General features: G+C 47.8%; 1 protein-coding gene across 1 annotated transcript in view; it reads right to left on the bottom strand.

The window, feature by feature from the left end:
* The window catches only part of SLC15A4 (solute carrier family 15 member 4), a 28409-nt gene extending 7859 nt beyond the window's left edge, over positions 1 to 20550 (bottom strand). Inside the window, exons 1-6 of the mRNA XM_072722659.1 lie at positions 19989 to 20550; positions 13893 to 14188; positions 9814 to 9982; positions 9337 to 9414; positions 8722 to 8890; positions 24 to 179 (exon numbers count right to left, since the gene is read on the bottom strand). Coding sequence (XP_072578760.1) covers positions 24 to 179; positions 8722 to 8890; positions 9337 to 9414; positions 9814 to 9982; positions 13893 to 14188; positions 19989 to 20513 — 1393 coding nt within the window. The 5' untranslated portion in view covers positions 20514 to 20550. The remainder of the gene's footprint in view (positions 1 to 23; positions 180 to 8721; positions 8891 to 9336; positions 9415 to 9813; positions 9983 to 13892; positions 14189 to 19988) is intronic.
* Between the last annotated feature and the right edge of the window lie 4842 nt (positions 20551 to 25392).

Below are 25392 nucleotides of genomic sequence, written 5' to 3'. Positions count from 1 at the left end.
GCTGGGAAGGAGGGAAGCCTCACCTGCTATGCTGGCGAATATCTCACTGATGCCAATCAGCACATACTGTGGGACCTGCCACCATATTGGCAGGTCAGCAGCATAATACACCACTTTTCCGATGGTCTGATTGATGGTTTTCTCTTTAACAAGGTCCAGCCTTTTGCTCTCCAAAATTCCTAGAATTCATAAGCAGGTTAATAGAACACTGGTTCACTAACGTTTGCAATTAAACTAAAACACTACAGGCTTGCTACATGTTTATTGACCATTCTGAAAAGTAGAAGGGATGAGGCCCAATGACCTGCTCCAAAACCACCCGACCTAAGGGACCTCTTGACTTCCTAATTACTCAAACACTGATTGTAACAGATTATTTCAGGTGGGCGCTTTCCACTGCCTCAGGCAACAGAAGCTCCACACATGTGGTTTAATCTTCAAATGTCTATATGGTGCACCTGTACTCTTCTGTTAAACAGTCCTGCAGTAAGGACAGTGATAATGCACCCACTTCTGAGACGTTTTTCTCGCCATGGCAATGGATTTAGGCTGGTCCACTGACCTATTACCCTTATGACTACAACCCAAGCTACTACTGTTGACGCCAGTTCCCCTACTGGTGAACAGTAAAAAGTGAACAGACTATATAGCAGCCCTGTGAAACTACTGGTCATTTTTCAAGGTAAACAAAAAGACACAAGGACATGAGCAAGAGCACAAACCACTCCTTGTGAAACAAGTAATAAACCAATCAGAATGAAGTTTAAAAGCAAGAGCTGTAGAACCAAGTTTTTAGGTTAGAGAGGTCACCAGTTTTGTTTCTAAAGAACTCTGTGAATAGAATAATAAGCCCTAGTGCTTAATATATGCGAAAACACTTAGTATTTAAAACCATGAGTACAAGGAAGGATAGCTGTCTGGGAGAGGACAATGGACTCCATCTACTAAAAACACTCATTTTAAAACCTGAGAATGAGAAAGGTCCAGGCTACCAGTAACAAGAGGAGGCGAAGACGAATTCTGGAATCTGTCCCCAAGCCTAAAGGTCATGTGAAATGTCCCAACAAGAAGTGTATCGAACTAGGGGTGGTAGAAAGGGAGGTGGGTGGGGGGTAGGGGTGACTCGGTGACGGGCACTGAGAGGGGCACTTGATGGGATGAGCACTGGGTGTTATTCTATATGTTGGCAAATTGAACACCAATAAAAAATAAATTTATAAAAAAAAAAAAGGACTCAGAAATGGAAAAAAAAAAAAAAAAAAGAGTGTGTATCAAGGGAGCACAGTAAGGACAGGCCCAGCTCCATCAGAAACACCTGCATCCCTTCCCTGGCGGCACATGGAGGGGCCCTAACCCCTGCACCCTGTCATACAGGGTGAAGAGTAGGAGCAGACCTAGAGCTGTCTGCCTGGCACTCCTAGCTGCTCTAGATGGGTTGTTTGAGGAGTGGCAGTGCCATGGCTATCTCTGCCACGATGCTGGTGGTGGCACCAAGTGCCTTAGCCACAAATGACAACTGTCCTCTGGGCACAGGACAAAGTATGACCAGCTTCCTCTGGGTTAGCCAAGGTTCCCCTCACTATAAGGTCACTGTACTGACCACCAGTGTGCAGCTGAAAGGTTGTGGAGCAATTCTCTAGTGTAGCTGGGTCTGTAGGGAGGGACCCTCTCAACCAGTCCTGAGGGATGAAAACAAGCTGGAGAAAAACACTCTCATCCATAGGGAAGGCAGGGAAGTTGAGAGGATTTGTGTATTTGTGTGTGGGGCAGAGGGGTTCCACTGGGGACAAGACATGCTCTGTGGTCCTACCCACAACACAGATGCTGTGCAGACGGGGGGAGAAGAGACAGAAATGAATGGTGCTGGCTGGGGGCACACAGAGGACAAGGCTGGAGCAGAACATGTAGAAATAAATGAGAGCTGTCCTATGGGGGGCCAGGAAGGATAGGGAGGTGTGGCACACATGGCTGACCCTGCAGAAGGCAACAACAGAATGGGGCGCTGCCCGCAGGAGCTGCTAGGGGAGCAAGGGAAGCCACCAAGCACCGACACTCCAGGTCCAGGGCATCCTGAGTAACAGCAGAACTGACAAGGAAGCATCAATATTAATGTGAAGGAAGGTGCCAGGACAGCCAACATGGCACCCTCTTTGTTGACCAACTGCACTCTGCAGAGATCAAAGCCAACCAAACTCCTCAGTGTGGGCAGGATGGGGGCGTAATGCATACCAGCCCAGCTGGGATCAGGTGAGAGGAAGGACTGGCCAAAATACAGCTGGCAGTCACCAGCAAAGGAAGAGGTGATGCCACGTGACAAGAACAGGAAGGTAGATTCAAAAGAAACACACAGAAAAACACAAATTTGCTCCACTTCATTTCACAGACACGATGCCATTGGTGATCCACAGAAGCCAGAGATGCAAACAGCACCATGCTCTTGAAACATGAGTGCACTAAATCTGGCCTTGCTCCCAGACTCAGGATTCCAGGTGCACCACCTCCCCACCAAGGGGCCATCTTCCCAAGGGAACACACCTAACCCCGGAGAAGACAGAAACATGTGATGAAGTGACGGACACACACCTCTCCAAGTCCTGGTTAGAACAAGTAGACAAACCCCACGAAGGCTTCATTTGGTGCAAGGGTTGCCATCTGGACATTCAAAGGCAAGCCCTGGCCTCCACTGATATGACACACAGCTCAGGACTCACTGAATGGAGACAGAAAGGTCAGTGCTCACGGGTTACTCTGGGAGACGCACACATCTGGGTGGGGCCCGTGCCTCCATTCACCTGACGATGCACAGACCACCACGACCGTGAGCACATCCACAGGATCCATGGGACCCCTGGGCCCCGCACAGGCACTGGGTTCAGAGCACCTGCCAGAACATGTCTGATGAATACAGCTGATGGCACTACAACAGAGGAACCATCATCCTAATCGGCTCCCTGAAAACATTTCCAGAAAGGAAGGCGTGAAGTCTGAATGCAGAACTTACAAAGCCATCGTCTCCCCCGACACCACAATTAAACTAGGCTTCGTGAACAAATGGATAAACATCAGTCCTACAGAAGCAGTTCTCTGGAATTAGTCTTGGGTCATAAAGGAGGCAAACACCCAGGTTCAGTATTCTTAGAAAACAAAAATCACAGCAAATCAAAGCACATGAGACCTGACAAAGCAGCACTGACAGGCTAATTCATACCGTTCTGTGGTTTTCACCATTAAACAGGGAAGAAAAATCAAAAGTATATGAATACTCTAACCAATGAGAGAGAAAATCACAAAACAAACCCAAGGTAAAGAGAGAAATCATATTTTATTTTTTCTCTATTACTAGAAAACATAAAGTCAAATAGATAAATGCAAAAGATACGTCTATGAAAAAAATCATAAAACACAGTTTTGACAAGCCTAATATAAGAAAAAAAAGAGCACATAAATACATGAAACTAGAAATGAGGAAGGAAACACAACAGAGTTATTTATTCATGAGACAAAGAGAGAGAGACAGAGACGGAGACGGAGACGGAGGGAGAGAGGGAGAGAGAGGGAGACAGAGAAAGGGGGAGAGCGAGAGGGAGAGAGAGAGAGAGAGACAGAGAAAAGGGCAGAGACACAGGCAGAGGGAGAAGCAGGGAGTCTGACATGGGACTTGATCCTGGGACTCTAGGATCATGCCCTGGGCTGAAGGGAGGCAATAAATCGAGGAGCCACCCAGGGATACCCTACTTGGGACTTTTTTTGAAGAACACTTAAGTGATTTAAGAGAAAACACAATCTGCACAAAATTGAGAAAAAGATGAAAACATCACCCCATTTCTCCTGAGAGTAACAGGCTCACCTGGGAGCAGACAGATAATTCTCCCCCTGCTGAAATATTCCCCTGCTCAGAGAAATCAGAGTCTACTAATACCTTTTTTTTCTTTTTTTTTTTTTTTAGATTTATTTATTCATGAGAGACACAGAGACACAGGCAGAGGGAGAAGCAGGCTCCACACAGGAGCCCAATGCAGGACTCCATCCCGAGACTCCAGGATCATGTCCTAGGCTGAAGGCAGGCGCTAAACCACTGAGCCACCCAGGCATCCCTACTAATTCCTTTTATGAAGCTATATGACCCTGACACCAAATCACAGACTGATGTCAACTATGGATGGAGGCACATACCAGAGACTGCACACAATCTGCCCTCTGGACAAACAGGTTTGTTTTAGAAACACAGAAATGAGTATCAGGAATTTTATGTAAATTAAAAAAACATGAACACCGGGTGTGTGTGTGGGGGGGCATAGAATCCTATTAGAAACCAAAATATGTTACCAGAGAAAAACTCAACATTTCTGCCAAAAATACTCAGTAGACTTGAAATAAAGTTTAGAAATTTAGCATTGCCATGAATATGTATCTCAAACCCAAGTTCAAAGCTTCCCAGTGAGCTGCCCTGGAGATGACCCGTTAAAGCCCAGGTGGGAGCAGGTTCTCCATCACCAGCAGCTCTACCAGCACAAAAGAAAGTCTCGCCAACACCACCTAACAGAAAGGGAGGGAGAGTCACCAATGAAGGCAAGAAAATAAACTATGTTATTTGAAGAAAATAAGTGACCATTTGAAAAGAATTCATCTGAACTCAGAATTTTAAAAAATCGCGTATGTGAGCAAGCAAAAATACAAAAGTAGTTAGGAATAAACCTAACATAAAATGCACAGGACCTAAAAGAAAGAAATGCATAAAACTGCAGGATACCATAAATTAAAGAAAACATGAAAACATTGTAAAGAGTATTCCTCAGATGAAAGTTCTGATTACATATCAACACGAACAAGAAAGGCTCGGCACAGGGGCCTGGAGGGCTCATTTGGTGAAGGGTCTGCCTTCAGCTCAGGTCATAATCTCAGGGTCCTGGGTTTGAGTCCTACACCAGGCTCCCTCCTCAGCGAGGAGTCTGCCTCTCCCCTCTGCCCCTACCCTCTGCTCATACTCTCACTCACTCAAATGAATAAATTAAAAAAAAAAAAAAAAAACTTTAAAAAAAAGAAAAAGCAAACCTTGCTACGAAATGCCCCAGGGCATAAGTGTACACAGAATCTGATGACTGATATTGTGGGAGGGGAGCATCATCATAAAATACACGTCAAAACGAAGATACACTGTATTTAAATCCTTCAGGTAAGAGATTCACAGAAAACGTAATGAGAAGGGAGCTAACAGAGCAGAGCTCATGGCCTGAGCACTTTCAAGTGGAGGAACCCACTGAGACGACAGCGGGCTGAGAATACATGTGGATGCGGGGGTGGTGCACAGACTGGACGCAGCTACCTGCATACTATGAAGGGACTGGTCTAAAAACTGATGGTACATTTAACAAGAGAATATGATGCAGTCGTTAAAAAACACAAACGTGTAAATGACAAAAACGGTACAGATGCAACATACAAAAACAATTAAGTTTACACTGTGAATAGTTGGTTTCATTTCTTTTTAAAAACAAATGAATGTAGCTGTCCAGAAACTGTCTCAGGAAGACGTCACGCGGTCGTCCTGGACAGTGGGATAATGGCACACAGGGGTCTCCCCTGCTCTTCTGGGTGTTTGTAATGACCATGGACTGACTATGTGATAGTATGTCTGAAAACCCTGCTGCAGACCAGTGGTTCTTAACTAAGCAAGGTATGACCCAGGGAGAGGCTCTCAGTGGACTCTGCTCCGTTTCTGATGCTCTCTGGCCCTGAAGCCTGGGCACGGACTCCCACGTACAGCCCTGTGTGACGGGATACGCAGGATACCACCAGTGGGACGGGGGAGCCGGCAGGCGGATGGGAGGGCACTGCCAGCCTGGGATGATGGTGGAGTCACTACCTCTCTGAAGATCCTTCTGTCAGATTAATAAAAGCCTTAAGAGGATGCCAGGGTTACACTTGTAGATATCTGAAGAGTAAATCAATCTCCCTGTAGTAAGGACTAGAGTCACAAACCCAAGCACCCAAAAGCAATCCCCAAGAGCAGAGGACTACAGAAGAACGTCTGATATGGGAAGGATATTTGTGATACATTAGGGCTTGTTTTCAAAGTGCACACAAAGGAAATATAAACTATCTACCACATAACATGTATGCAATTTTCCCCAGGCATCTGAAAAATGGTAATTATTGGTTTCTTCAGGTGGTGGAATTACAAGTGCTTAAATGTGTGTGTGCGTGCACATGCAATGGCTCCTCTGTATCTCTGGTTTTTTTCCCTCCTTCTCTGTAGCATGCACAGCTTTTATTATACTCTTAGGGTTTTTCTGACACTTATTTTTTTTTCTCAATCAGGCTCATATCAGCTTGCACAACAGGATTTCGTTTTTGCAACAACACAGAGGGTATGTGTACACACACACACACACAAACAAGATCAGAGAGGTTCACAACACCCCAGTGGGTGTTTCCTTAGAGCACCTCTAAGGAAATTACAGTTGGTTTTTATTTTCTTCTCTATGCTCCCAAGACCACCTTTCCTCCAGCAAGCATCTATTGCTCCAATAATTCAGGAGGATACACACAGTTCTTTAAAGGGAAAAGGAAATCTAACCAATGAACATACTTCCTTTTTCCTTATAAACACTTGAAAAAACCCCCAGGGCCTGCCTGATTCTCATCTGAGAGACCAGAAAGAACCATTACCAGCAGCCATGGTTCTACATGGAAGATACTGATTGGTTATGGGGGAGGGTGATAAGTTCAAAGGCAAAACAGTTCCCTTTCTATTAAAATTTTGGTTTGCTAGGATGGTTGCAGGTCTCTACTCAAAACTTATTAATGTTCCAATTAAATAATACCCACTAGAGCTGGAAGTAAAATTGTGCGAAGCTCTGGCTACTGTTACATTACATTTAATAAACTATGCTTAAGTCAAGTACCACATACTTACTACCTTGGAACCAGTGACTTTGAGGCTCTTTCCTACTATTTAAGAACACAAGCGGGGTGCCTGGGTGGCTCAGCGGTTGAGCATCTGCCTTGGGCCCGGGGCATGATCCCGGAGTTGTGGGATCGACTCCTACTTCCTGCATGAGGCCTGCTTCTCCCTCAGCCTATGTCTCTGCCTCTCTCTCTGTATCTCTCATGAATGACTATATAAAGTCTTAAAATAAATAAATAAATAAGAACACAAACATCGTGGGTGTCTTTCATTTCTAAGAAAACAATTCTACCTCAGAAGCCTGAGGGCCACATGACTGTATAGCTCCCCCTACCTGGGGTGCGGTGGGCAGGCAGAGCACAGACCATCCTGCCCATGCTGGGACTGAAGTGCCATGTGCCACTGACCCTGGGGAAAGGTGGATGCCATGCCCACCGTGTACTGTCAGTGGTCAGCCACCACATGCTGCCTCCTACACAAACACATGCAGAACACCTGCTGTGGTTCTCAGGGAGGCCGCCAGAAGCCACCTAGCCCATAACCAAACCAAAACACAAGATGGTATTAAAGGAGCCCTAAGCCAGAATCTCCTAGGAAATGCCTGTAAACCTCGAACACCTCCCTTCCCAAGGGGAGAGACAAGGGGAGCTGTGGGGCCAAGCTGAACCCATGGTGGGTGCTCAGAGGAGGTAGGACAGACAGCATCCCTGGGCAGCTCTGTTAGCCCAGACGGCCCTGAGGACCTCGGACTCTGCTTCACGAGACCCAGCTCCAGCACCAGCATGGTCTGTTTGGTTGTTATTTGCTCCTGCTTACTCCTCACGTGCCACTGGGCTGGAGAAGTGGAATCACAGATGGAGCACACAGTATAAACATCATGCACACACGACCTCGCTGTAATTATCTGTTTGATCAAGAGAAAACCTAATTGTCTTCTAAAATGTCTCGGTCCCTGGAATATAGATTTCTTAAGCCTGGGGACTCATTTCTTTAAACCTATGAAGTACTCTATCAATATGTTCACTCCGGGGATAGTGCATGGAGGCTGCTGGGAAGCACTACTAGAGAATATTAAATTCTGTCTCAGCAATGCTTAATGTTCAATTTCTCATAACCCTGGGTGATACATAGTTGGTTCCAGAGTATCAGCTTTTCTGTTCTTATTATGTAACTGAGCTGTCTCATAGTTCAATGATTTTCAAATATTAATGAAGGAAGAACTCCAGAGTGAGTTAACCAAGCCAGCGGTATCTCGGCTCTATCAGCAGAAGGTATTCCAACTCTCAGCTCAGAATGTTAAGAATCACAGAAACACAAAGGGCCCCCAAGGGAAACTCCCCTCATCAGGGTTTTGGCTTCAGGCGAGGGGTTGGGGGCAGGTCACGAGCCTAGTTTGATAAAACCCTTCTCCTGACGGAAAGCACAGGCAATTGTTGAGGGGCACCAAAGCCTGCTTCTGTACCCAACAGGAAGAGTGCAGAGATGAACCCAGGTCTTGAGAATGATAGAAAAACTCATCCAGTCAGCAATCTCCAACAGAAGAGAGAACAAACCTCCTCTGATGCAAATCAAGTCACTTTGCAGAGCACTTTCCTGGTTTCAGCTCAAGAAGAGAAAGAGCAGAGCTCTAAGGAGAAAATCTTTCCCTTCACAAACAGAAACTAGAAAGTGAACACCACCTGTTCCCCAACAACTCCTATCTGTTCTCTTTCGGGGTGTGCACACGCGGCATGACCGGGCTGGTCACAGTACTGAGTCACCCACTGCTAATGCCAGTTTCAAGCTCCAAAAACGAGACAGAAATGCCTCCCCACCTGCAGCGAAGGCAGAACACATCACAAAGAACATTCCAACAGCGATCCTTTTTAGGGATGACGGGAGTAAGCCGTGTCTCCTCAGAATGGGATCAACCAGTTTATCCTTCAAGGGAATTAACAGGAGGATGAGAACCGCGTCAAACATGGTCAGCCAGGCCGCGGGGAACTGGAATAGAAACACACGAGATAAGGTTAGTTCTCCGAAAGAGTAAGTTGTCATTTATCTCATAACTCATAACGTATAACTGGGAAAATCTTATTCTAGAAGAGTCCATTATTAGCGTATAACCTCCTAGGGAAAAAGCCTCACTTTCAAGACGTTGGAATTGAAAAAGATTTTCATCTCTAAGTGTATTTGCATTTGTTCTTCTGTGCTTTTAGGGAGAAAAAAAATCAGATAGGAAATTAGTGTTTGGTTGACATTGGTCAACAATCTAATAAACAACATGGACAATAGAAGAATAGTCCCTAAAAGAAGAAGTTCTATTCCAACGAGAATACTGCTGGTTCATGCAACCGCTGATATCTGTGAAGGACCTAACCTGGCCGAAGGAACCTGCCTGTTACATAAGCTCTGCATGACAATTTTCAGATCGTTTCAGTTATTCTCACCGTATGAGGAGTGGCTGTAATACTGGATATTGCTGGAATCTTCAAATGAAGACTCTGCAGAACATACGTTGTCTGCATCTGGGTGTAAAAAGTGGTATTGTTACAAAAGGGAACACTCCAGCATGCTGCCCACCCCCAGACCGCTCCATGAGGACATGCACATGGCTGGGGTCTGAAAACAGATCAATTATTTAGTCATCATACAAGTCATCTGGAGATCAACTTTCGAAAAGAAATAACAGAGGAATTAAACTCAAAGTCGGGGCCTGGAAAAACAGAAATGCACCCATTCTTAGCTTCTCTCATGGGAAGGTTCTCAAAATGCCCAACTCAGCAGAAGTGAGTTCCACGACTGAAAACAGGACTGCAAGATCCCAGAGACTCTCGGAAAGGACACCACAGCACCCTTGCACTCCAGTGGTGGCCAAAGCGAGCGTGGGGACAGAAAGTAATTTTCACCCGACTATCACCACTCACTTGAAAGTACACTGTCCAGTACGGTATCAAAGCCAAGAAAACAGGGATGATCTTCACAAGGGCCTTCACGTCCTCCACTGTGTCTTCTGAAAACGGCCCTCCACGAGACCTCTTACATGAATCAAACAGACTGTGTTTAGAAGAGTGCTGAAGGACTCCAAGGCCTTCACTTTGGGAGATAAAATGAAGGAGTTAGTTTTCTTCCACCCCTAGAAATCAAGTACTTGGCAACAATTTAAGTTCGGAGGCAGGAAGCCAGCTTACTATACCCATCTGCTTTAACGCCATCCTATTCCTGACTGACCGCACACACTGAACACAGCAACCTAGGCTAGCCGGGAACACAGCACTGTGGACACAGCTGGCAGAGGGTCCCATCTGGAAGCACACCCATGCCTCCTGCCTCTGGACGAGGGTATAGACACAGCACGACTGTTTGGAACATGACTGCACTCTTCCCCAGCTCCGCTCACTCAGGCTGAGAAAGACCTACCATCTCACCTGAAGCTGCCCACTACTTCAGCTACATCGCTGGATTAGTGTTTGAGAAAAAAAAAAAAAAAATGGGCTGGATTGTTTGGATTTTGAATCCAAACAATTCAAATGTGAAAACTTCACAACCATAATACCGATGCTGTTAATAGAGGCATTTATTTAAATGCAGCCACAGATAGGACCATAAGGAAAGGTTCTGCTCTGGCAGGGAGAGCTGTGATCATGATGGTAACATGCCAATGTCACTGGCAGCAGGTGGCACTCAGTGCTTGCTCATTACCCTGGACCGTGCCCCTGTGAGGCATCAAGACCAGCTTATGGGCCCCAGGGCAGAGAACTGGGGCTGGAATTTGAGCCAGGCAGCCCAGGGCACACTACCTGCCCCTCTGCTCCCTGGCCACAAGCATCACCCCCATGCTCAGGTGTGTTGGTTGTGTTGAACCTTGTGGTCCTGGCTCATGCATTAGCAGCTGCACCTGCTCACTTATGCTAGGACAGTTTCATTAATTATAAAATGAACAGGTCCCAGTGGATAGCTCCAAAACACTCTATTGGACATGTTCTTAGGGACAAAACAAAACAAAAATTGTTTTATTTGCCAACTATTCTCTAAAACTAGAAAAACTAGGACATAATTAATTACCATTAAGAATTCTTCCAATTCTGGGATGCAGCTATACATGGCAGTTGTCTGCTTTTTAGTTTATAAATGCCTATCCAAAGTAACTAAGTTACTACTATTTTAAATCATTTTTGTCTTATAACATTGACATTTTTTCATCTGAATATTCAGAGTGGGGGGGGGAGATAACCAAAAAACTGAAACCACAACTTAATATTTTAGCCAAATTTTGCATAGAACAACTAAATTAAATTCAACAAATATTTATCGAGCACATACTCATTATGCCCAGGTCTGTTATGCCTGGGTGCTAGAGATACACAAATAAATTTTAAAAAGATACTACTCCACTACTCGCATCATATGTAGCTTATCTAGTAAGGAAAATATCAGGAAAACCACACTCAAAGAGAAACTCTAAACTCCAAAAATACTATTCATACTGTCATTTGAAAGTATTCACAGCTTCTCCATTTTTGCGGCGGGGCGGGGGGGCAAAAAAAGAAGAATATGTGAAGTCCTTACAGAACTATTACAGAGCCAATCAGGGACTTACTACATCATACTACATGTGTTTCTCTAAAAACATGTCAAAGTCAAGTAACCAATCCATTTTTACACATAGAATCACTCAGACATGTTACTGGTTACATTACTTACTTTGTATCATTAACATATTCTGGGAAGTACTAAGTCCACATGCACTTCAGGCTCTCCCTACCTCATACACATGGCTAGTGCATTATTATGAATACACAAGGGTCCAACATGGAGCCACAGACACAAATGACATGGAACAGATAGGACCAAATGGTGACCTAGCTCCACAGGGCCACTGCCCCCCTAGAACTGTCTGCAGAGGCTCTATGTGCCCAGAGGCACTCTCCCGGGAAGGGGGGGGGGGCTACTCATTTTCAGATTCTCAACTCAAAGAAGTATCCATCTCAAAAAAGGTTTAGAACTATTCCCAGATGAACTGAACAGATACACATGGATGTCTCATGTAAAATGAGTGTTAAAACTAACCTTCGAGACACTGATCCACCTATACCAGCAAGAAACCAGAACTGGGCCACATGAAGGAAACAATGGCCGATGTTGCACCTCTGTAGGTTTTTGGAGCCGACTTTCTGCAAGAATATCCTAACCAAGTAGTTCATATCAATGGGGCTCTCATCACGGACCAGGCATTCCTGAGAACTGCACACACTTCAGTTTCTCAGGCCTCATGACAACCGTGTGAGATGAACCCCACATCCACTGTACAAAAAGAGAATGCAGGCTTGGCAAGATCATTAACCTGTCCAAGATCACAGAGCTCAGAGTCTGTGTACCAGGAGAGCATAATGTGAGAATTCTCTGGACCACTGACCTCTCTGCAAGATCATCCTTTTTATCTTAACTGTGCCAGTCGTCAAAAACAAATCTAAAGGGAAATCAGACTCTGAAGTAGAAGTGCGGATCTTTCTCGTCATGACATCTGCGCGCTTAAAACCCAAAAATGTCCATGAAGCAGGACTGTCCTCTTGCAGAAATGTCTACCAGGTACCACCCAGACAGACACACTGAAACTTTAAAGGCTGTTCCTTCAAAAGGATGCATTTTGCTCATGAGTAATCAATCTACAGAACAAACATCTGGGCCATGAAACCCTACTTCTGCCTAGCTGAAGCAAGGCTCTGGCAAAGCAGCAGAAAGGCAGCACTATTTTAATGCTCAAAAATTTGTTGGTGTGGTGCCACCATTGTGGTTCTGAATGAGGAGTCTGAGTGCCACACTGACCCACAAGGATGCCAGGACTGGCTGGGAGACTGGTGGGAGCTCCGTGCGGGGACAGCTGAGGAACCAGAGTAGCCTGGAGCCAAGGGGCACAGCCACAAGAGCTATTCTGGTACAGCTTCAAACCTACTGCGTGGAGGCAGGTATTAGACATTCACAGGACTCCAAGGGCATACATAAGATACATGCGGACCAGCCACAAAGGGGCAGAACTTTCCTGCAGCCAGGGCCCCCCGAGCAATGAGCGTGCTGCCCTGACAGCAGCTAAATGGTTAGCCTCTGGCTCAGGGACTGACCACCCCTCAGGAATGCCTACTTTGATCAAAATATTACTTGAGGAGGGTCAACTACAAAGGTTCCCAGGAACTTCTCTAGGGTGATGGAAATATTCTATATCCTGAGCGCTTGGTGGTTGCACAATCACATAAGGCTGTCATAATTCCAGAACAGTAAAGTTGAGAAGCCTGCACTGCACTGCACGTGGATTATGCTTCAATAACAAACACCAAAACTGCTGAAGTCTCTTCTCAGGCTAAATTCTGGACTTTCCTCTATTAATATGCAGCTGGGGTGACCTACCACCTGTCCCTATTTGTCTGGGACTTCCCAAGGATGTGGGGCTTTCGGTGCTGAAACAAGGAAGTCCCACACAAAGGGGATGATGTAGTTCCCCTGCCTGCATCTCAAAACTCTGCTCTTATGTCCTTCTGTCACAGAGTGGCTGCAGTGACCACGGGATGACAGGCCCAATCTAACCCACTCAGTGGCCCACTCAGAGTAGGAACAGCTTAGTATTTAAGGAATACAGAGAGGTACCTACAAAGCAAACAACTGCTTGATTTTTCATTCAAATGAATTTCAAAGCTTTTTAAAATACAAAGAGAAATGTGCACCGTATGTGTAGTGTCTCTCCCATGCTCTGCCAATTTCTTTATAGAAGCAACAGATCCATCCAAATCAGCAGTAAGAGGAAATTCAACGTGGAAGTTAGACACCAAAAGTCTGCCTCTATGAGGAGAACAGACACCTTACAGCACCTTCTCAAACTGATGTGGGACATTGAAACCCACTGGCCCAGTTCCCTGCACACAGTAAGCCTGCGTCAGACACACACGAGTACTTTATTGACAGCAATGGGGAAGTCGCGTTAGGTTGAAGCCTATGATCATAACCTGGTACTTACCCACTCTGACTGTGTTCTCCGATTCGCTTCTGGGGACGACACGAATATGCCAGTATCTTGAACATATAAGTGAAGGCACTGCCATCGGGAGGCTTGGTGATAAAGACGCTCTGGCCGCAGAGGAAGACCAGGAAAGCCACGCCAATGCAGACAGCTGGGATGAGGTAGCCAGTCACAAAGCCCACGTTCTGCTGAATGTAGGCAATGCCTCCCAGTGAAATGATTGCTCCCAGGTTAATGCTCCAATAAAACCAATTAAAAAACCTTCTTGTGGCTTCTGGACCTCGGTCTTTAACCTAAAACAACAGGGAGGAAACAGATTTTAAAACATGGTGATCTCAAGGATGGAAAGCCTGTATAATGTGGGCACCGGGATGGCTCAGTTGGTGAAGCGTCTGCCTTTGGCTCAGGTCATGATCTCAGAGGCCTGGGATCAAGTCCTATGTTGGGCTCCCTGCTCAGCAGGGAGTCTGCTTCTCCCTGTCCCTCTCTGTGCCTGCATGCACTTGCTCACATGCACGCGTGCTCTCTCATTTTCTCTCTTGCTGTCTCAAATAAATAGATAAATCTTAAAAAAAAAAAAAAGGAAAGAAAAAGAAAAGCCTGTATAATGAAGTGACTAAATGACTAAGGTCACTGGAACACAATTGACTGGTGTTTACAGATACATTCAGTGTCCCTGACAAAGGAGCACCCCGTAACTTCCAATCACTATACTTTTTGGATAGTGTTTTTCTCAATTATGCTTAAATCCAAGAAATCCAAGAGAGTTTCTCAAAGTAACATCTGGGGACCGCCTTCTCTGGAAACACCAGAATGCTCCCTAAAAGTGCTGATTCATAAGCCTCTCTGGCCAGAGCTAATGAGTCATCATCTCTGGGATTCGGACCCAGGGATTGGCCTTTTAAACATTTTCCAGGCAACTTCTGCTCACAGGTAAGTTTTAGAACCACTGCTATAGAGCTCCACGCACAAAGGAGATTCCAGACTGAAACTAACCCTAAATACTCTTTCAGACCAGGAAGGCTATGGAGGGAATCAGAAGACATTCTGGTAAGGACAGAGATTCCTGGAGGCTTCAACAATCCCTCACCTCCTGAACTTCGACAGAAGTAGGGGGTAACACTGTTCACAGGACTACTGCAACGGGCCCCACTCCACGTGGGGACAGGTGCCCCACACACCTTCCCTTCTTGCCATGACATCCACATCTACACAGATGCCACCTCTACACTAGCTGGTGATCTCATACAATTTCTAAACCAGCTTACTACCTAAAGGCTGACACTAGATTGCATACAAAGGCTGTCCTAGGAACCTCTGTTGTCTCCTCCTTACAAGTTACAAAAAGGAGGATTTCTATTTCAGTCACAGATGTGACGTGTTCCATGAAGCAGTCCCCACCTGCAGAGCAGTCCCCCCCCCCCATGGGGGCCCAAAGAACCAAGGGCCAGATATAAAAAAGCACCTTGTTAGCAGTCACATAACTTGATACAATACTGTAAGCTCTATTTTTCGAGATCAAAATACAGGTATAAAACAGTCAAAATTGTGTGCTCCTTAAAAGAAAAAAAATATAATCCAAAAGGATTAAATGTGGCTGTGTTGACAAGAGACATGCTTAAGATAACGACATGGTAACCAGCACCCCAAACTGAAAATCTGAGTTTTAAATAAACCACAGGTTTCAGGAGGAGCTTTGACTCTAGCCTATGTCAGATCTGGGTAGAGGTCCTAGACCAAATGCTGGCATGATGAATGAGTGATTCATTCTGGGAATTTCTCTTATTTCTAAGACAGCTCTTCATCGGGACACGATGTATATGAATGGTACTAAACCGGACCCAAACATTCACTCTATCCTAGAGGCAGATCAGAGGAAAGAAACATCATAAGCAGAGAAGTGGTTACAGGGAAAATATAACTAAAGATATAAAACCCAGTAATGGGGTGGGGGGGGGGTGCTCAGCAAAGTCTTAAAGGGAAGAGAGCTGGTAAACAGACCATCTAAAATTATACAGACAACATACGTATTGGCTAAAGTACATCAGGCCCTTCCCATCGCCTGTGTCAGGCGCACATGGTCCTGTGTGAACTTGGCAGTCCCTGTTTTGAACGTCCAAGTGTAATTCTCCAACGTTACTTAAGAAAATGAAGCCTCTTACTAAGGCCTCAAATAACCACAAACCCGTGATTTTTTTTTTTTCCACAAATGGGAAGCTGGCTCCTATAAACTGCAAATCACATGCTTCTGCGCCCTGAGCTGGCAAGCCCACTGCCAGTCACATTACATCATCATCCGATCATCCGCGCAGGGACCTCCTGCCCTTCCTGGGCGAAGGTAAACAAGCCTCTCATGTGACCAGTCACCAGATGCAGCTGCCGTTAGTTCAGAAAAGCACAGCTAAACAGGATGGTGTACAGTAAGTCAGACAAGTTGGCTGGTTTGGAAAAATTCCTTAAAATGCACAAAACTGCCACTTTTTTCCCCACTATAAAAAAAAAGTTGTATGATTTGCTTTCTGCATCTGTAAAGTAAGCTTTTCTTCTTTCAGTTCACTATTTGAAAGGACAGTGTGACCTTTGAAACAGGTAATGTACCGGGGAGGATGCAGGGCCTGGCACGATTTGCATCAGCCTGGATCACCTTGGACTCCTTAGTGGCCTACCTGCTGTCCCAGGTCAGCAGAGGCCTCCCAGAGCTGCACAGCCTGCGCCCGCTCATCTCTCGCTCAGAATGTTCCCTAAACGTCCTATGTTGGAGATAAAGGGGGAGTGACAGAGAAGCCTAAGAAGTACCTCAGAAACATAGTGGCTTCCGGAAAACAAGGGGAGCCAAGAGATGAGGAGCTAATTTCCTCTGAGGACCAGCCCAGACCCAGGTCTTGGAGCCAACCCCCTGCCCCCACACACATACAGACAGCCCCTGGCATGGAGCAGGCACCCTGGCTGAAGGGTACCCACATTTTCCCTCTAAATGCTTTTCACTGATACAGTCCACACACAAGAGTGAACCATTTTGAAACGTACAGCTCCCAGGTTTTCAGCCGACCCACACTTGGGCGACCACAAGCACTATCCAATTCCACATTTCATCACACCACTTCCCATTCCTTGTCCACTGCTCCCCACTACCACTCCTCTTCCAGTCTTTATGGATTTGCCCATTCTGGGCACTTCTGTACAAGAGGAAGGAAAGAATGTGTGGTCCTTCATGTCTGGATCTTCCCCCTGGCATGGTGTTTCCAATGTTCATCCCCACTGTAGCACGTACCAGCGCTCAGGGTGGAGGGATGGTCCCTGTACCATCTACTCTATCTATGCATCATGCAAGGACATCTCCACTTTTTACTTACATGCTTTAATCTCATGCAAAAGTTGAAGGAACAGTAAAGCATACACTTTTATATACACTTCACTTAGCTCCTTGGTTCTCTTTTTCTCTAGATTCAAGGACGTTATACTTGAGAAACAAAGGCAATGTGTGTGTCCTGATTGGATTCCCGGTGCTTTTCATTTATAAATGAAATACTCTTGAGGCTTAATGATTTAAAAATAAATTGCAGCATAACATTTCACCCCATATGAATCTAAAAATAAAGCCACTCTTCCACAAACCATTATCACACCCAAGAAATTGAACATCAATGCCATTTTATCTAATGTGTGGTCTATCATCAAATTACCACAATTGTCCCTCAAAATGGCTTAAAAAAAACAAAAAACAGGGATCCAATCAGGACACACACATTGCCTTTGTTTCTCAAGTCTAACATCCTTGATCTAGAGTGGCCCTATTTCTTTCATGATAGTGTCATATTTGAAGAGATTAGCCCAGTTAACTCATAGAAGAGAGCATTTTTTTTTTAACGTTGACACGTTATTACACATCCTGTCACGCATTCTCGATAACCTCTATAAGACCACTCCTTCCTTTATGAAATGTTAATTGCTCATCCATCATGGACTGGAGACAACTGACTTCATGCTGGCCTGCCCAGGTCCAAACACAGCTCCTATTGCCCTGCTGTGGTTCTGGGCCGGTCAAACGTCCTCAGCCTGTGTTAAGATAGACACACGCAGTCTGTAGAGTGTCCTGAGGCTACGAGAAGGCCAAGTAACAAGTACAGTGAGGACACGACAAACATTCACATGGCATGTGGGCCGTGTCTTTCAAGGGGCTTCACTGCGCTGCCAATGCTGTGCCTTCACTGACGACACCCAAGACGGAAGCCATGAGCCTGGGCTCTGAGACCCAACTATGACCCAGCTGTGCTAGGTAGGTCTCAGAAAGCACATCTCGAAGCCATGGTTAAAACAGAGGTCAGGAAATCAGACCCAGACTACAACCGTGGCTTGCCCACTCACTACACGAAGTCATCTTTTGTACCTCCGCCTCCTTGGGGGATTCAATGAGGTCATGTGTAAAACATGCTCATTTCCTGGTGCAGAGAAGAATCTGGAACATGAGGCAGCGATCTCTCAACATTATTGAGATTCAGCAAGGCGCCACCTCACTGTAAGGGGTAGCCCGACAGGGTCCACTTAAAGCTCAGACTAAGGACAGGCACCTGCATCCTGGCTCAGTCAGGCACTAGCTATGTGACTTTGGGCAAATAAGGCTCTCAAGCCTTATGTATAAAATGGGCACAAGAGCAGCAGCAGCGTCACGACGACTGATGAAGCATGGAGAGAGGGCCTGGAGAACAGTAAGCCGCAGGGACCGTCACATGAAGTTCAGCACAAACACCTGGGGATCATCTTCCCTGCGGCTGCCGACTCCACCTCCATCCACCCTCCTCACTCTGTGTCCATTCGACACACCTCCATCCAAATCCCTCTCTGTGACCCGGCCAGCACGATGGACTCCGTTCTGGTACCCCTGTGGTCCTCACTTCCCTCCCTAGTCTCCACACATCGCAAACTTCTTCTGTGAACGTGCGGGGCGCAAACACTTTAGGTATTGAGTCGAGAGACATCTGGCCTTTGTCACAAGTCCCCAGGCGTGCTACTGCAAGGTGACAGCGGCCACCGCACGGCTGGTATGGGACCAGCAGGCCGTGACTGTTCCGATGAACAGTTAATCACGGAGACCGACATCTGAGTCTCATAAAAATTTTCCCCTGTCACAGGAGACTCTGCTTTTTCCCTAACCGCTTAAGAACCTAAGAACCACTGTCACTGTTGGCTCGCAGGCCCCCCCCCCCCAAAAACAGGAAGTAGACCAGATCTGGCTGCCGGGACACAGCTGCTGGGCACAGCTGCGCTCTGGAGGACCCGCTTCTAGAAGACACTGCTCCACGCGGGAAACCCACAAAAGCTTCCTACTGTGCTCAAAACACACCTCCAAGTCTTCTGAAAGCTCCCCGGGACCTGGCCTCAGCCTGCCAGTCCTTTCCCACTTCTGTATTTGTTTTTTATTTTTTCTTTTTTAATTTTTATTTATTTATGATAGAGAGAGAGAGAGAGGCAGAGACACAGGCAGAAGGAGAAGCAGGCTCCACCCAGGGAGCCCGACCTGAGGTAGGACTCGATCCCAGGACTCCAGGGTCACGCCCTGGGTGGAAGGCAGATGCTCAACTGCTGAGCCACCCAGGGCATCCCCGACCTTCTTTTCTTTTCTTTTTTTTTTTTAAAGATTTTATTTATTTATTCATAGAGAGAGAGGCAGAGACACAGGCAGAGGGAGAAGCAGGCTCCATGCACCGGGAGCCCAACGTGGGACTCGATCCCGGGTCTCCAGGATCTCGCCCCGGGCCAAAGGCAGGCGCTAAACCGCTGCGCCCCCCCGGGATCCCCGTGTCTGTTTTCTTTGCAACATACCGTCGGCCTAAGCGCGTGCCTCTGTGTTGACTTGACAGTGATGCGCCGTGGCCTGAGCATCACCCAGGTCCCGGGATCGAGCCCCTTGCTCCTCCCTCTGCCTGTGTCTCTGCCTCTCTTTGCGCCTCTCGTGCGTACATAAATAAAATCTTAAAAAAAAAAAGGGGGGGGGGGGGGAGGGGGACCGGAGCGTCGCTCCTCGCCGGCCCCGCGGCTCTGCGCCTGGAGGCCCGGAGGTCTCCTCCTGGGGCCCCCGCCCGCCCCCGCGCTCACCTGGTCGGCCCCGAAGGGCGTGACGTTGGCCTTGACGGCGCCCACGCCGAGGCCCACGAGCGCCAGCGCCGACAGCGCGGCCGGGGCGCAGTAGCGGGCGGGCGCGTCGGGGCAGGGCGGCGCCGAGCAGTTGCGGACGCGCGTGGGGCGCGGGGCCCCGCAGAGCGCGGCGCGGGGGGCGGGCGCGGCCAGCAGCGGGAGGGCCAGCATGCCCAGCAGGTAGAGCGCCAGGCTGAGCAGGATGGCGCGCGCCCGGCCCAGCTGCGCGTCGGCCAGCCAGCCCCCGAACGGCGACACCAGGTAGGCGAGGCCCACGAACAGCAGCAGCGCCTGGCTGGCCTGCGCGCCCTCCCAGCCGAACGGCGCGCCGTTCAGGAACAGCACCAGGTTGGCCGTGACGCCGTAGAAGGCGGCGCGCTCCAGCAGCTCCGTCAGCAGCACGGCCGCGCACGCCGCCCGCCGGCCCGCGAACGCCCCCGGCCGCGCGCCCAGCAGCGGCGCCCGCTCGCCCGCCGCGCCCGCCATGCGCCCGCCGACACCCGGCCGCCGCGGCCGCCGCCCTTCTCGCGAGACCCGCCCGTCGCGCGCCCCTCCAGGCGGCGCCGCCGCCCTTCTCGCGAGACCCGCTGGGCCCGCCCCCGTGCGCCGCACGCCGCACGGCAACTTCCGTTTCCGCCCGGAAGCCCGACGGGGCGGGGCGGGGCAGCTTCCGCCCGGGCCGCGGCGCCCTCCCGCGCTCCTCCTCCTGCTCCCTCCGCGGTGGCGGCACCCGCACAGCCCCGGCTCCAGGAGCGCGCGCTCACGGGGCTCCTGTCCCTGTGCCCGCTGCACCTGCAACAGCGACGGCGCCCCGCGACACCCCACGCTCGCTCCGGCCTCCGGGCCAGCCTGAGCGGTGGGCGCGCAGGTAGGGACCTTCCCCAAGGCCTCGGCGGGCGGCTTACCCCCTAGACCGCCTCCCGCCTCGGGGCCGGCACGCAGCGGGCGGTAGGGACCGTGACCGGAGGGAAGCCCGGGGCGCCCGGGGGCTTGGGCTGAGCATCTGCCTTCGGCCCCGGCTGTGATGCGGGCCCGGGATGGAGCCCCGCGTCGGGCTCCCTGCATGGGGCCTGCTTCTCCCTCCGCCTGGGTCTCTGCCCCTCTCTCTCTCTGTCTCTGCCATGAATAAATAAATAAAATCTTTTTAAAGAAAAAAAAATAAAAAAAAAAGAGGAGCCCTTGCGTACCGGTAGGACCTACACCCACAATGCATCATGCTCATCACTGTCACTTCTGGAGCTCAGAGGTCGCGTTCCCGACCCTCCCAGGAGAGGGCAGATCCCTTCTCATAGGCCCTTGGAGCACCCTGCACCTTTTTCTTCACGGCACCGTTTACATTTATGATCACACATTTTGCAAAAGTGACCTAACGTGTCTGCAAACCCGGGAGGGATGGGAATTTCTTTGTCCGTTCCCCGCAGTCCCCAGGAATCCAGCACAAATCCTCGCAAGCGGTAAGTACATGTGGAATCGAACAAATGGGTATTTGTTGATTTTTAAGTGGTGTCCAAAGAAGATTTTATGTTCAGTGCTTTTTTTTTGGGGGGGGGGGGACGTCCCTGATGTTCTAGAGCATACATTAGGTCTCCTAATTTAGCTGAAAGGCAAACTGTCTGGGATCAGACACTGAGTAGAGCAGAGTCTTCAGTTAAAGGCTTTTACTTAATTCCCCGTACAAGGCTCTGCCTCTTCCGCATTCTGGCTGGAATCTGAGACAGGACCTTCGAGTATTTGCTAAAAAGACTGGTAAAAACTGACACCCTCAGGCAAAGTGCAGAGTGGAGAGGGGATAAAAGTTAAGCCACTTGACTTTGTGATGATTTAGGGTGAAGCTCTGGCCAGTGCAGATGGGCCATTTCAGATGACGGCAACGAAACTGAGTTGGATCATCTCAGCTGAGAAGTACAAAGCTAAGTTCAGGATGTACCCAAGGAAGGAACTTTGCGCAGTTCCTCTCGTGGGTAAGGAAATCAGCCGTCCGCTGCAGTCTCCGACACCGTGAAGCTGCAGAAACAGTCCAGTAGGAAGAAACGGTTTGGTGTGGTTGCCTTGTTTTTTTTTGTCTTGTTTTGTTTTTTTGTTTTTTTTTTTTTTGGTTGCCTTGTTTTTTAAAAGCCAAACTGGGTTCGTGACTTGCTTTGGTAAGGAGAATGTAGTGGAGTATCCCTGGGCAAGGTCTGTCCCTAAGCCTTAGGAAGGTCTGGAAGCTTCTGCTTTTGTGCCTTCAAAGCCGTGAGCCACCACCACGTAAGAAGTCCAGGCACCTCGCTGGAGAGACCTTATTGAAGAAGACCCCGCAATCAAGTCAAGAGGTGGTCGCCATCACCCCAGCCGACCTGCCCGCTGCCCGCTGAAGGAAGCTACATAAGTCATCAGCAGCAAGATCAGCAGAAATTGCCCCAGCTGAGCCTCAAACCAGATTACAGAATTGTGAACAAATGAAATACTTGTTACTCTAAATCGCTAAGATCGGGGCAGGATCGTTAGGCAGCATCAGATAACGAAAATACACATCTTCTCCCATGGCCACAACCTGTGACACCAGGTAGCAGCCCCTGTCTTATGTGGGGCACATACTTTACTTTTATCTGAATCCTGCTCACTCGCTGCTGTCATATCTTCTTACTGCAGAGAAATTTTCTCTCTGCCTGTCTGGTGCAGCAGCCGCTAGCCACGTGTGGCTATTTGAACTTAAATCACCACAAGTTTAATAAAATGAAACATTTTGTGCCTCAGTCACACCTGCCACATTTCAAGTGCCCAGTAGCCTCCTGTGACTGGTGGCCACCATGGTGAACAGCACAGTATACATCACCCCACTACAGAAATTTCTGTTGGGTTAGTATAAGCACTGCCTTATACTAACGTGCAGTGGGCACCACACCCTTGATTACTACTTGTCCAACATGCACACCCTCCTGTCCTTCCAAAGAGAATCCCGATTCCATTCAGCTGTCTATTCTCTCTCTTTTTTTTTTTAATGTGGAGGTTTTTTTTTTTTATTTTTTTTATTTATTTATGATAGTCACACACAGAGAGAGAGAGAGGCGGAGACATAGGCAGAGGGAGAAGCAGGCTCCATGCACCAGGAGCCCGATGTGGGATTCGATCCCGGGTCTCCAGGATCACGCCCTGGGCCAAAGGCAGGCGCTAAACCACTGCGCCACCCAGGGATCCCACAGCTGTCTATTCTCAATTTGTCCTCACCCCACCTTGCTCCCTACCATTTATCTATGTATCCGTAGCTATCCATGTAGCTCAGGAGAAGCTGACTTCATCTTTGTTTCTAAATCTGACTTCAAAGCCAATGCTAGTGTCTCATACCTCTTCACAGTGACTGGTTGGGAAACCCAGACTGTAACCATTCAAGACAAATTCCCCCAGGGCCCAGCAGAGGACAGATAACATAAAGTGGCCCAGTCGGGCTGAAAGAAAGGACTTGTTCCATGACTGCAAAGAAGACACACTCTTCAAATGGGGCATGGATTCACAAGCCTAAATCCCTAATTGCTGCAGGCAGCTGTCTCACAAGCACGAGAGGAACCAGCTCAGGACATGGATGGCACAGAAAATAGGGAGAAGTTAGATAGTAAAAGATCATAAATCCTACCCTGTTCAGGCCACTGTGTTGGGTTTTCTGTTACTTGTAGCCACAAGCCACCTGTCATGATTCTATCAAAAAGCAGGAAAACAAAATAATAAAAGAAGGCAGCCTTAGAGTTTCTGCCTGGCCTGTGTAACCAATGTGTTCGGAGCTCCTGTGCTAAGCCCCAAGGATTGTAACGCTAAACTGACGTGAGTTGCTCACCACTATATGGCGTACACTTGTAATATGCCCGTGTTCATGAAAGTAATCATGGGAGTCTCTCTTTGGCTGTTGAAATAAATAAGTAAATGACCTAACTGAAACAGCTGGTGCCTGGGGATAGGTAACATTATCTTGCAGAGTATATTTCTGTGGGCTGTCTCCACCTCAAGGGCCCTCTGGGAAAGAGGACCTTTCTGCAAGAATGCTTGCAGTGTGGGCTGAAATGCAGCATGTACTCCAAGACACTGGGCCCTTCCTTCTCTGTCACCGCCTATCCCCTGTTCTTGCTCAGTGTGGAACCCATAGGAGATGCTATCTGATGGAGTGGATTCAGAAACCAATAAGGAACTGAGGACATTTCAGGGGCTGTCAACTTTCTCACGGTATTTCTGCTTCTCATTTCACATCAGCATGGCTCAGCCCTTGCCACCACACAGCCACGTCTGCTTATTCAGTTTCAGCTTCCTCAAAACTTTGGTTTACAAGTAGGCATTATGGATGTCCTGTACCATCTGTGTGTCACTAACCAACTCTTCTCCACATGTCAGGACGGCTCAATGTCAGCACTCATGGCCGATGCTTCTTCTGGCTCTCCAGTTGCATCCCAGGGATCACAAGAGGCCCAGCTCGTCTCTGTGTGCCAGGCTGTGCTATGAGGCATTAGCTGCATTAGAGTCAGGCCATCTTGTCCATCTTTTACTCTACTTAGATATGGAGTAGTCATAATTTCTGCTTATTTCAGGGAGTCCCTGTTGTAATACTTTTGTCTGGCTGAAAATGTAGGTAGAAACAGAAAATAGAAGTAAAAACAGGGTCAACCCATGGGACAGAGTTAGGCCTTAAATTCTCAAGTCCAAAACAAAGCCACACTAACCTGCTGTTGTGTGAATTCATTTAGCTCTCACAATGACTTGTGTTTTATTTTTACAGGGGAGGTGAGACTGTGTGGCCAGGATGGGTTTTGGTTTGACTTTTTTCACTCATTTTCTTTGACCCTTGTTAGTAGCAACCTCTTTGGGTTCCTTTTCTCCTGTGCTTTAAAAAAAACTGTGAGACTTCTGCAAGAGGCAGGCATTCACCTACAGAAAGAGGGAGGCAGGAGAGAGAGTAGGTGAAAGAAAAGGGACTTCTGCTTCCTTCTGTTTGAAGAAGTGCAAGACTCAGGACTGAACCTGCCTGTTCAATGGCAGGATTCCATCTGCTGATACAGTGATTGGCTCAGATGGACTGTGACCCATTCTGATCTAGTCAAAGCCAATCCCTTGGCTTATTCTAGAGGACCAGGAGTGAATGTTCCTTTTGTTGGATTTGTAATCCTAAAGATAGAAGTCTGGAGTTGCCAAGGGCCATCTTGTAAAGCTTAAGAATGAAACAACTCAAAAAAGTAGGGATGCAGAGAGAAAGACCTTGTTTGCAATGGACATGTTCTGGGTCTAGGTTCTGCCCATCCTCTACAGGAGCTTTTTCCTGGACATTTCTGTGGTGAGCCTGTGACTTCCCTTTCTGATTAAGCAACTGTGACTTCTAGTTCCTTGCGATTGGAAAACTTCCTACTAA

This window comes from Vulpes vulpes, chromosome 10, assembly GCF_048418805.1.
Source record: "Vulpes vulpes isolate BD-2025 chromosome 10, VulVul3, whole genome shotgun sequence".
Taxonomy (NCBI): Eukaryota; Metazoa; Chordata; class Mammalia; order Carnivora; family Canidae; genus Vulpes; species Vulpes vulpes.
This window is presented reverse-complemented; position numbering and strand designations above follow the sequence as displayed.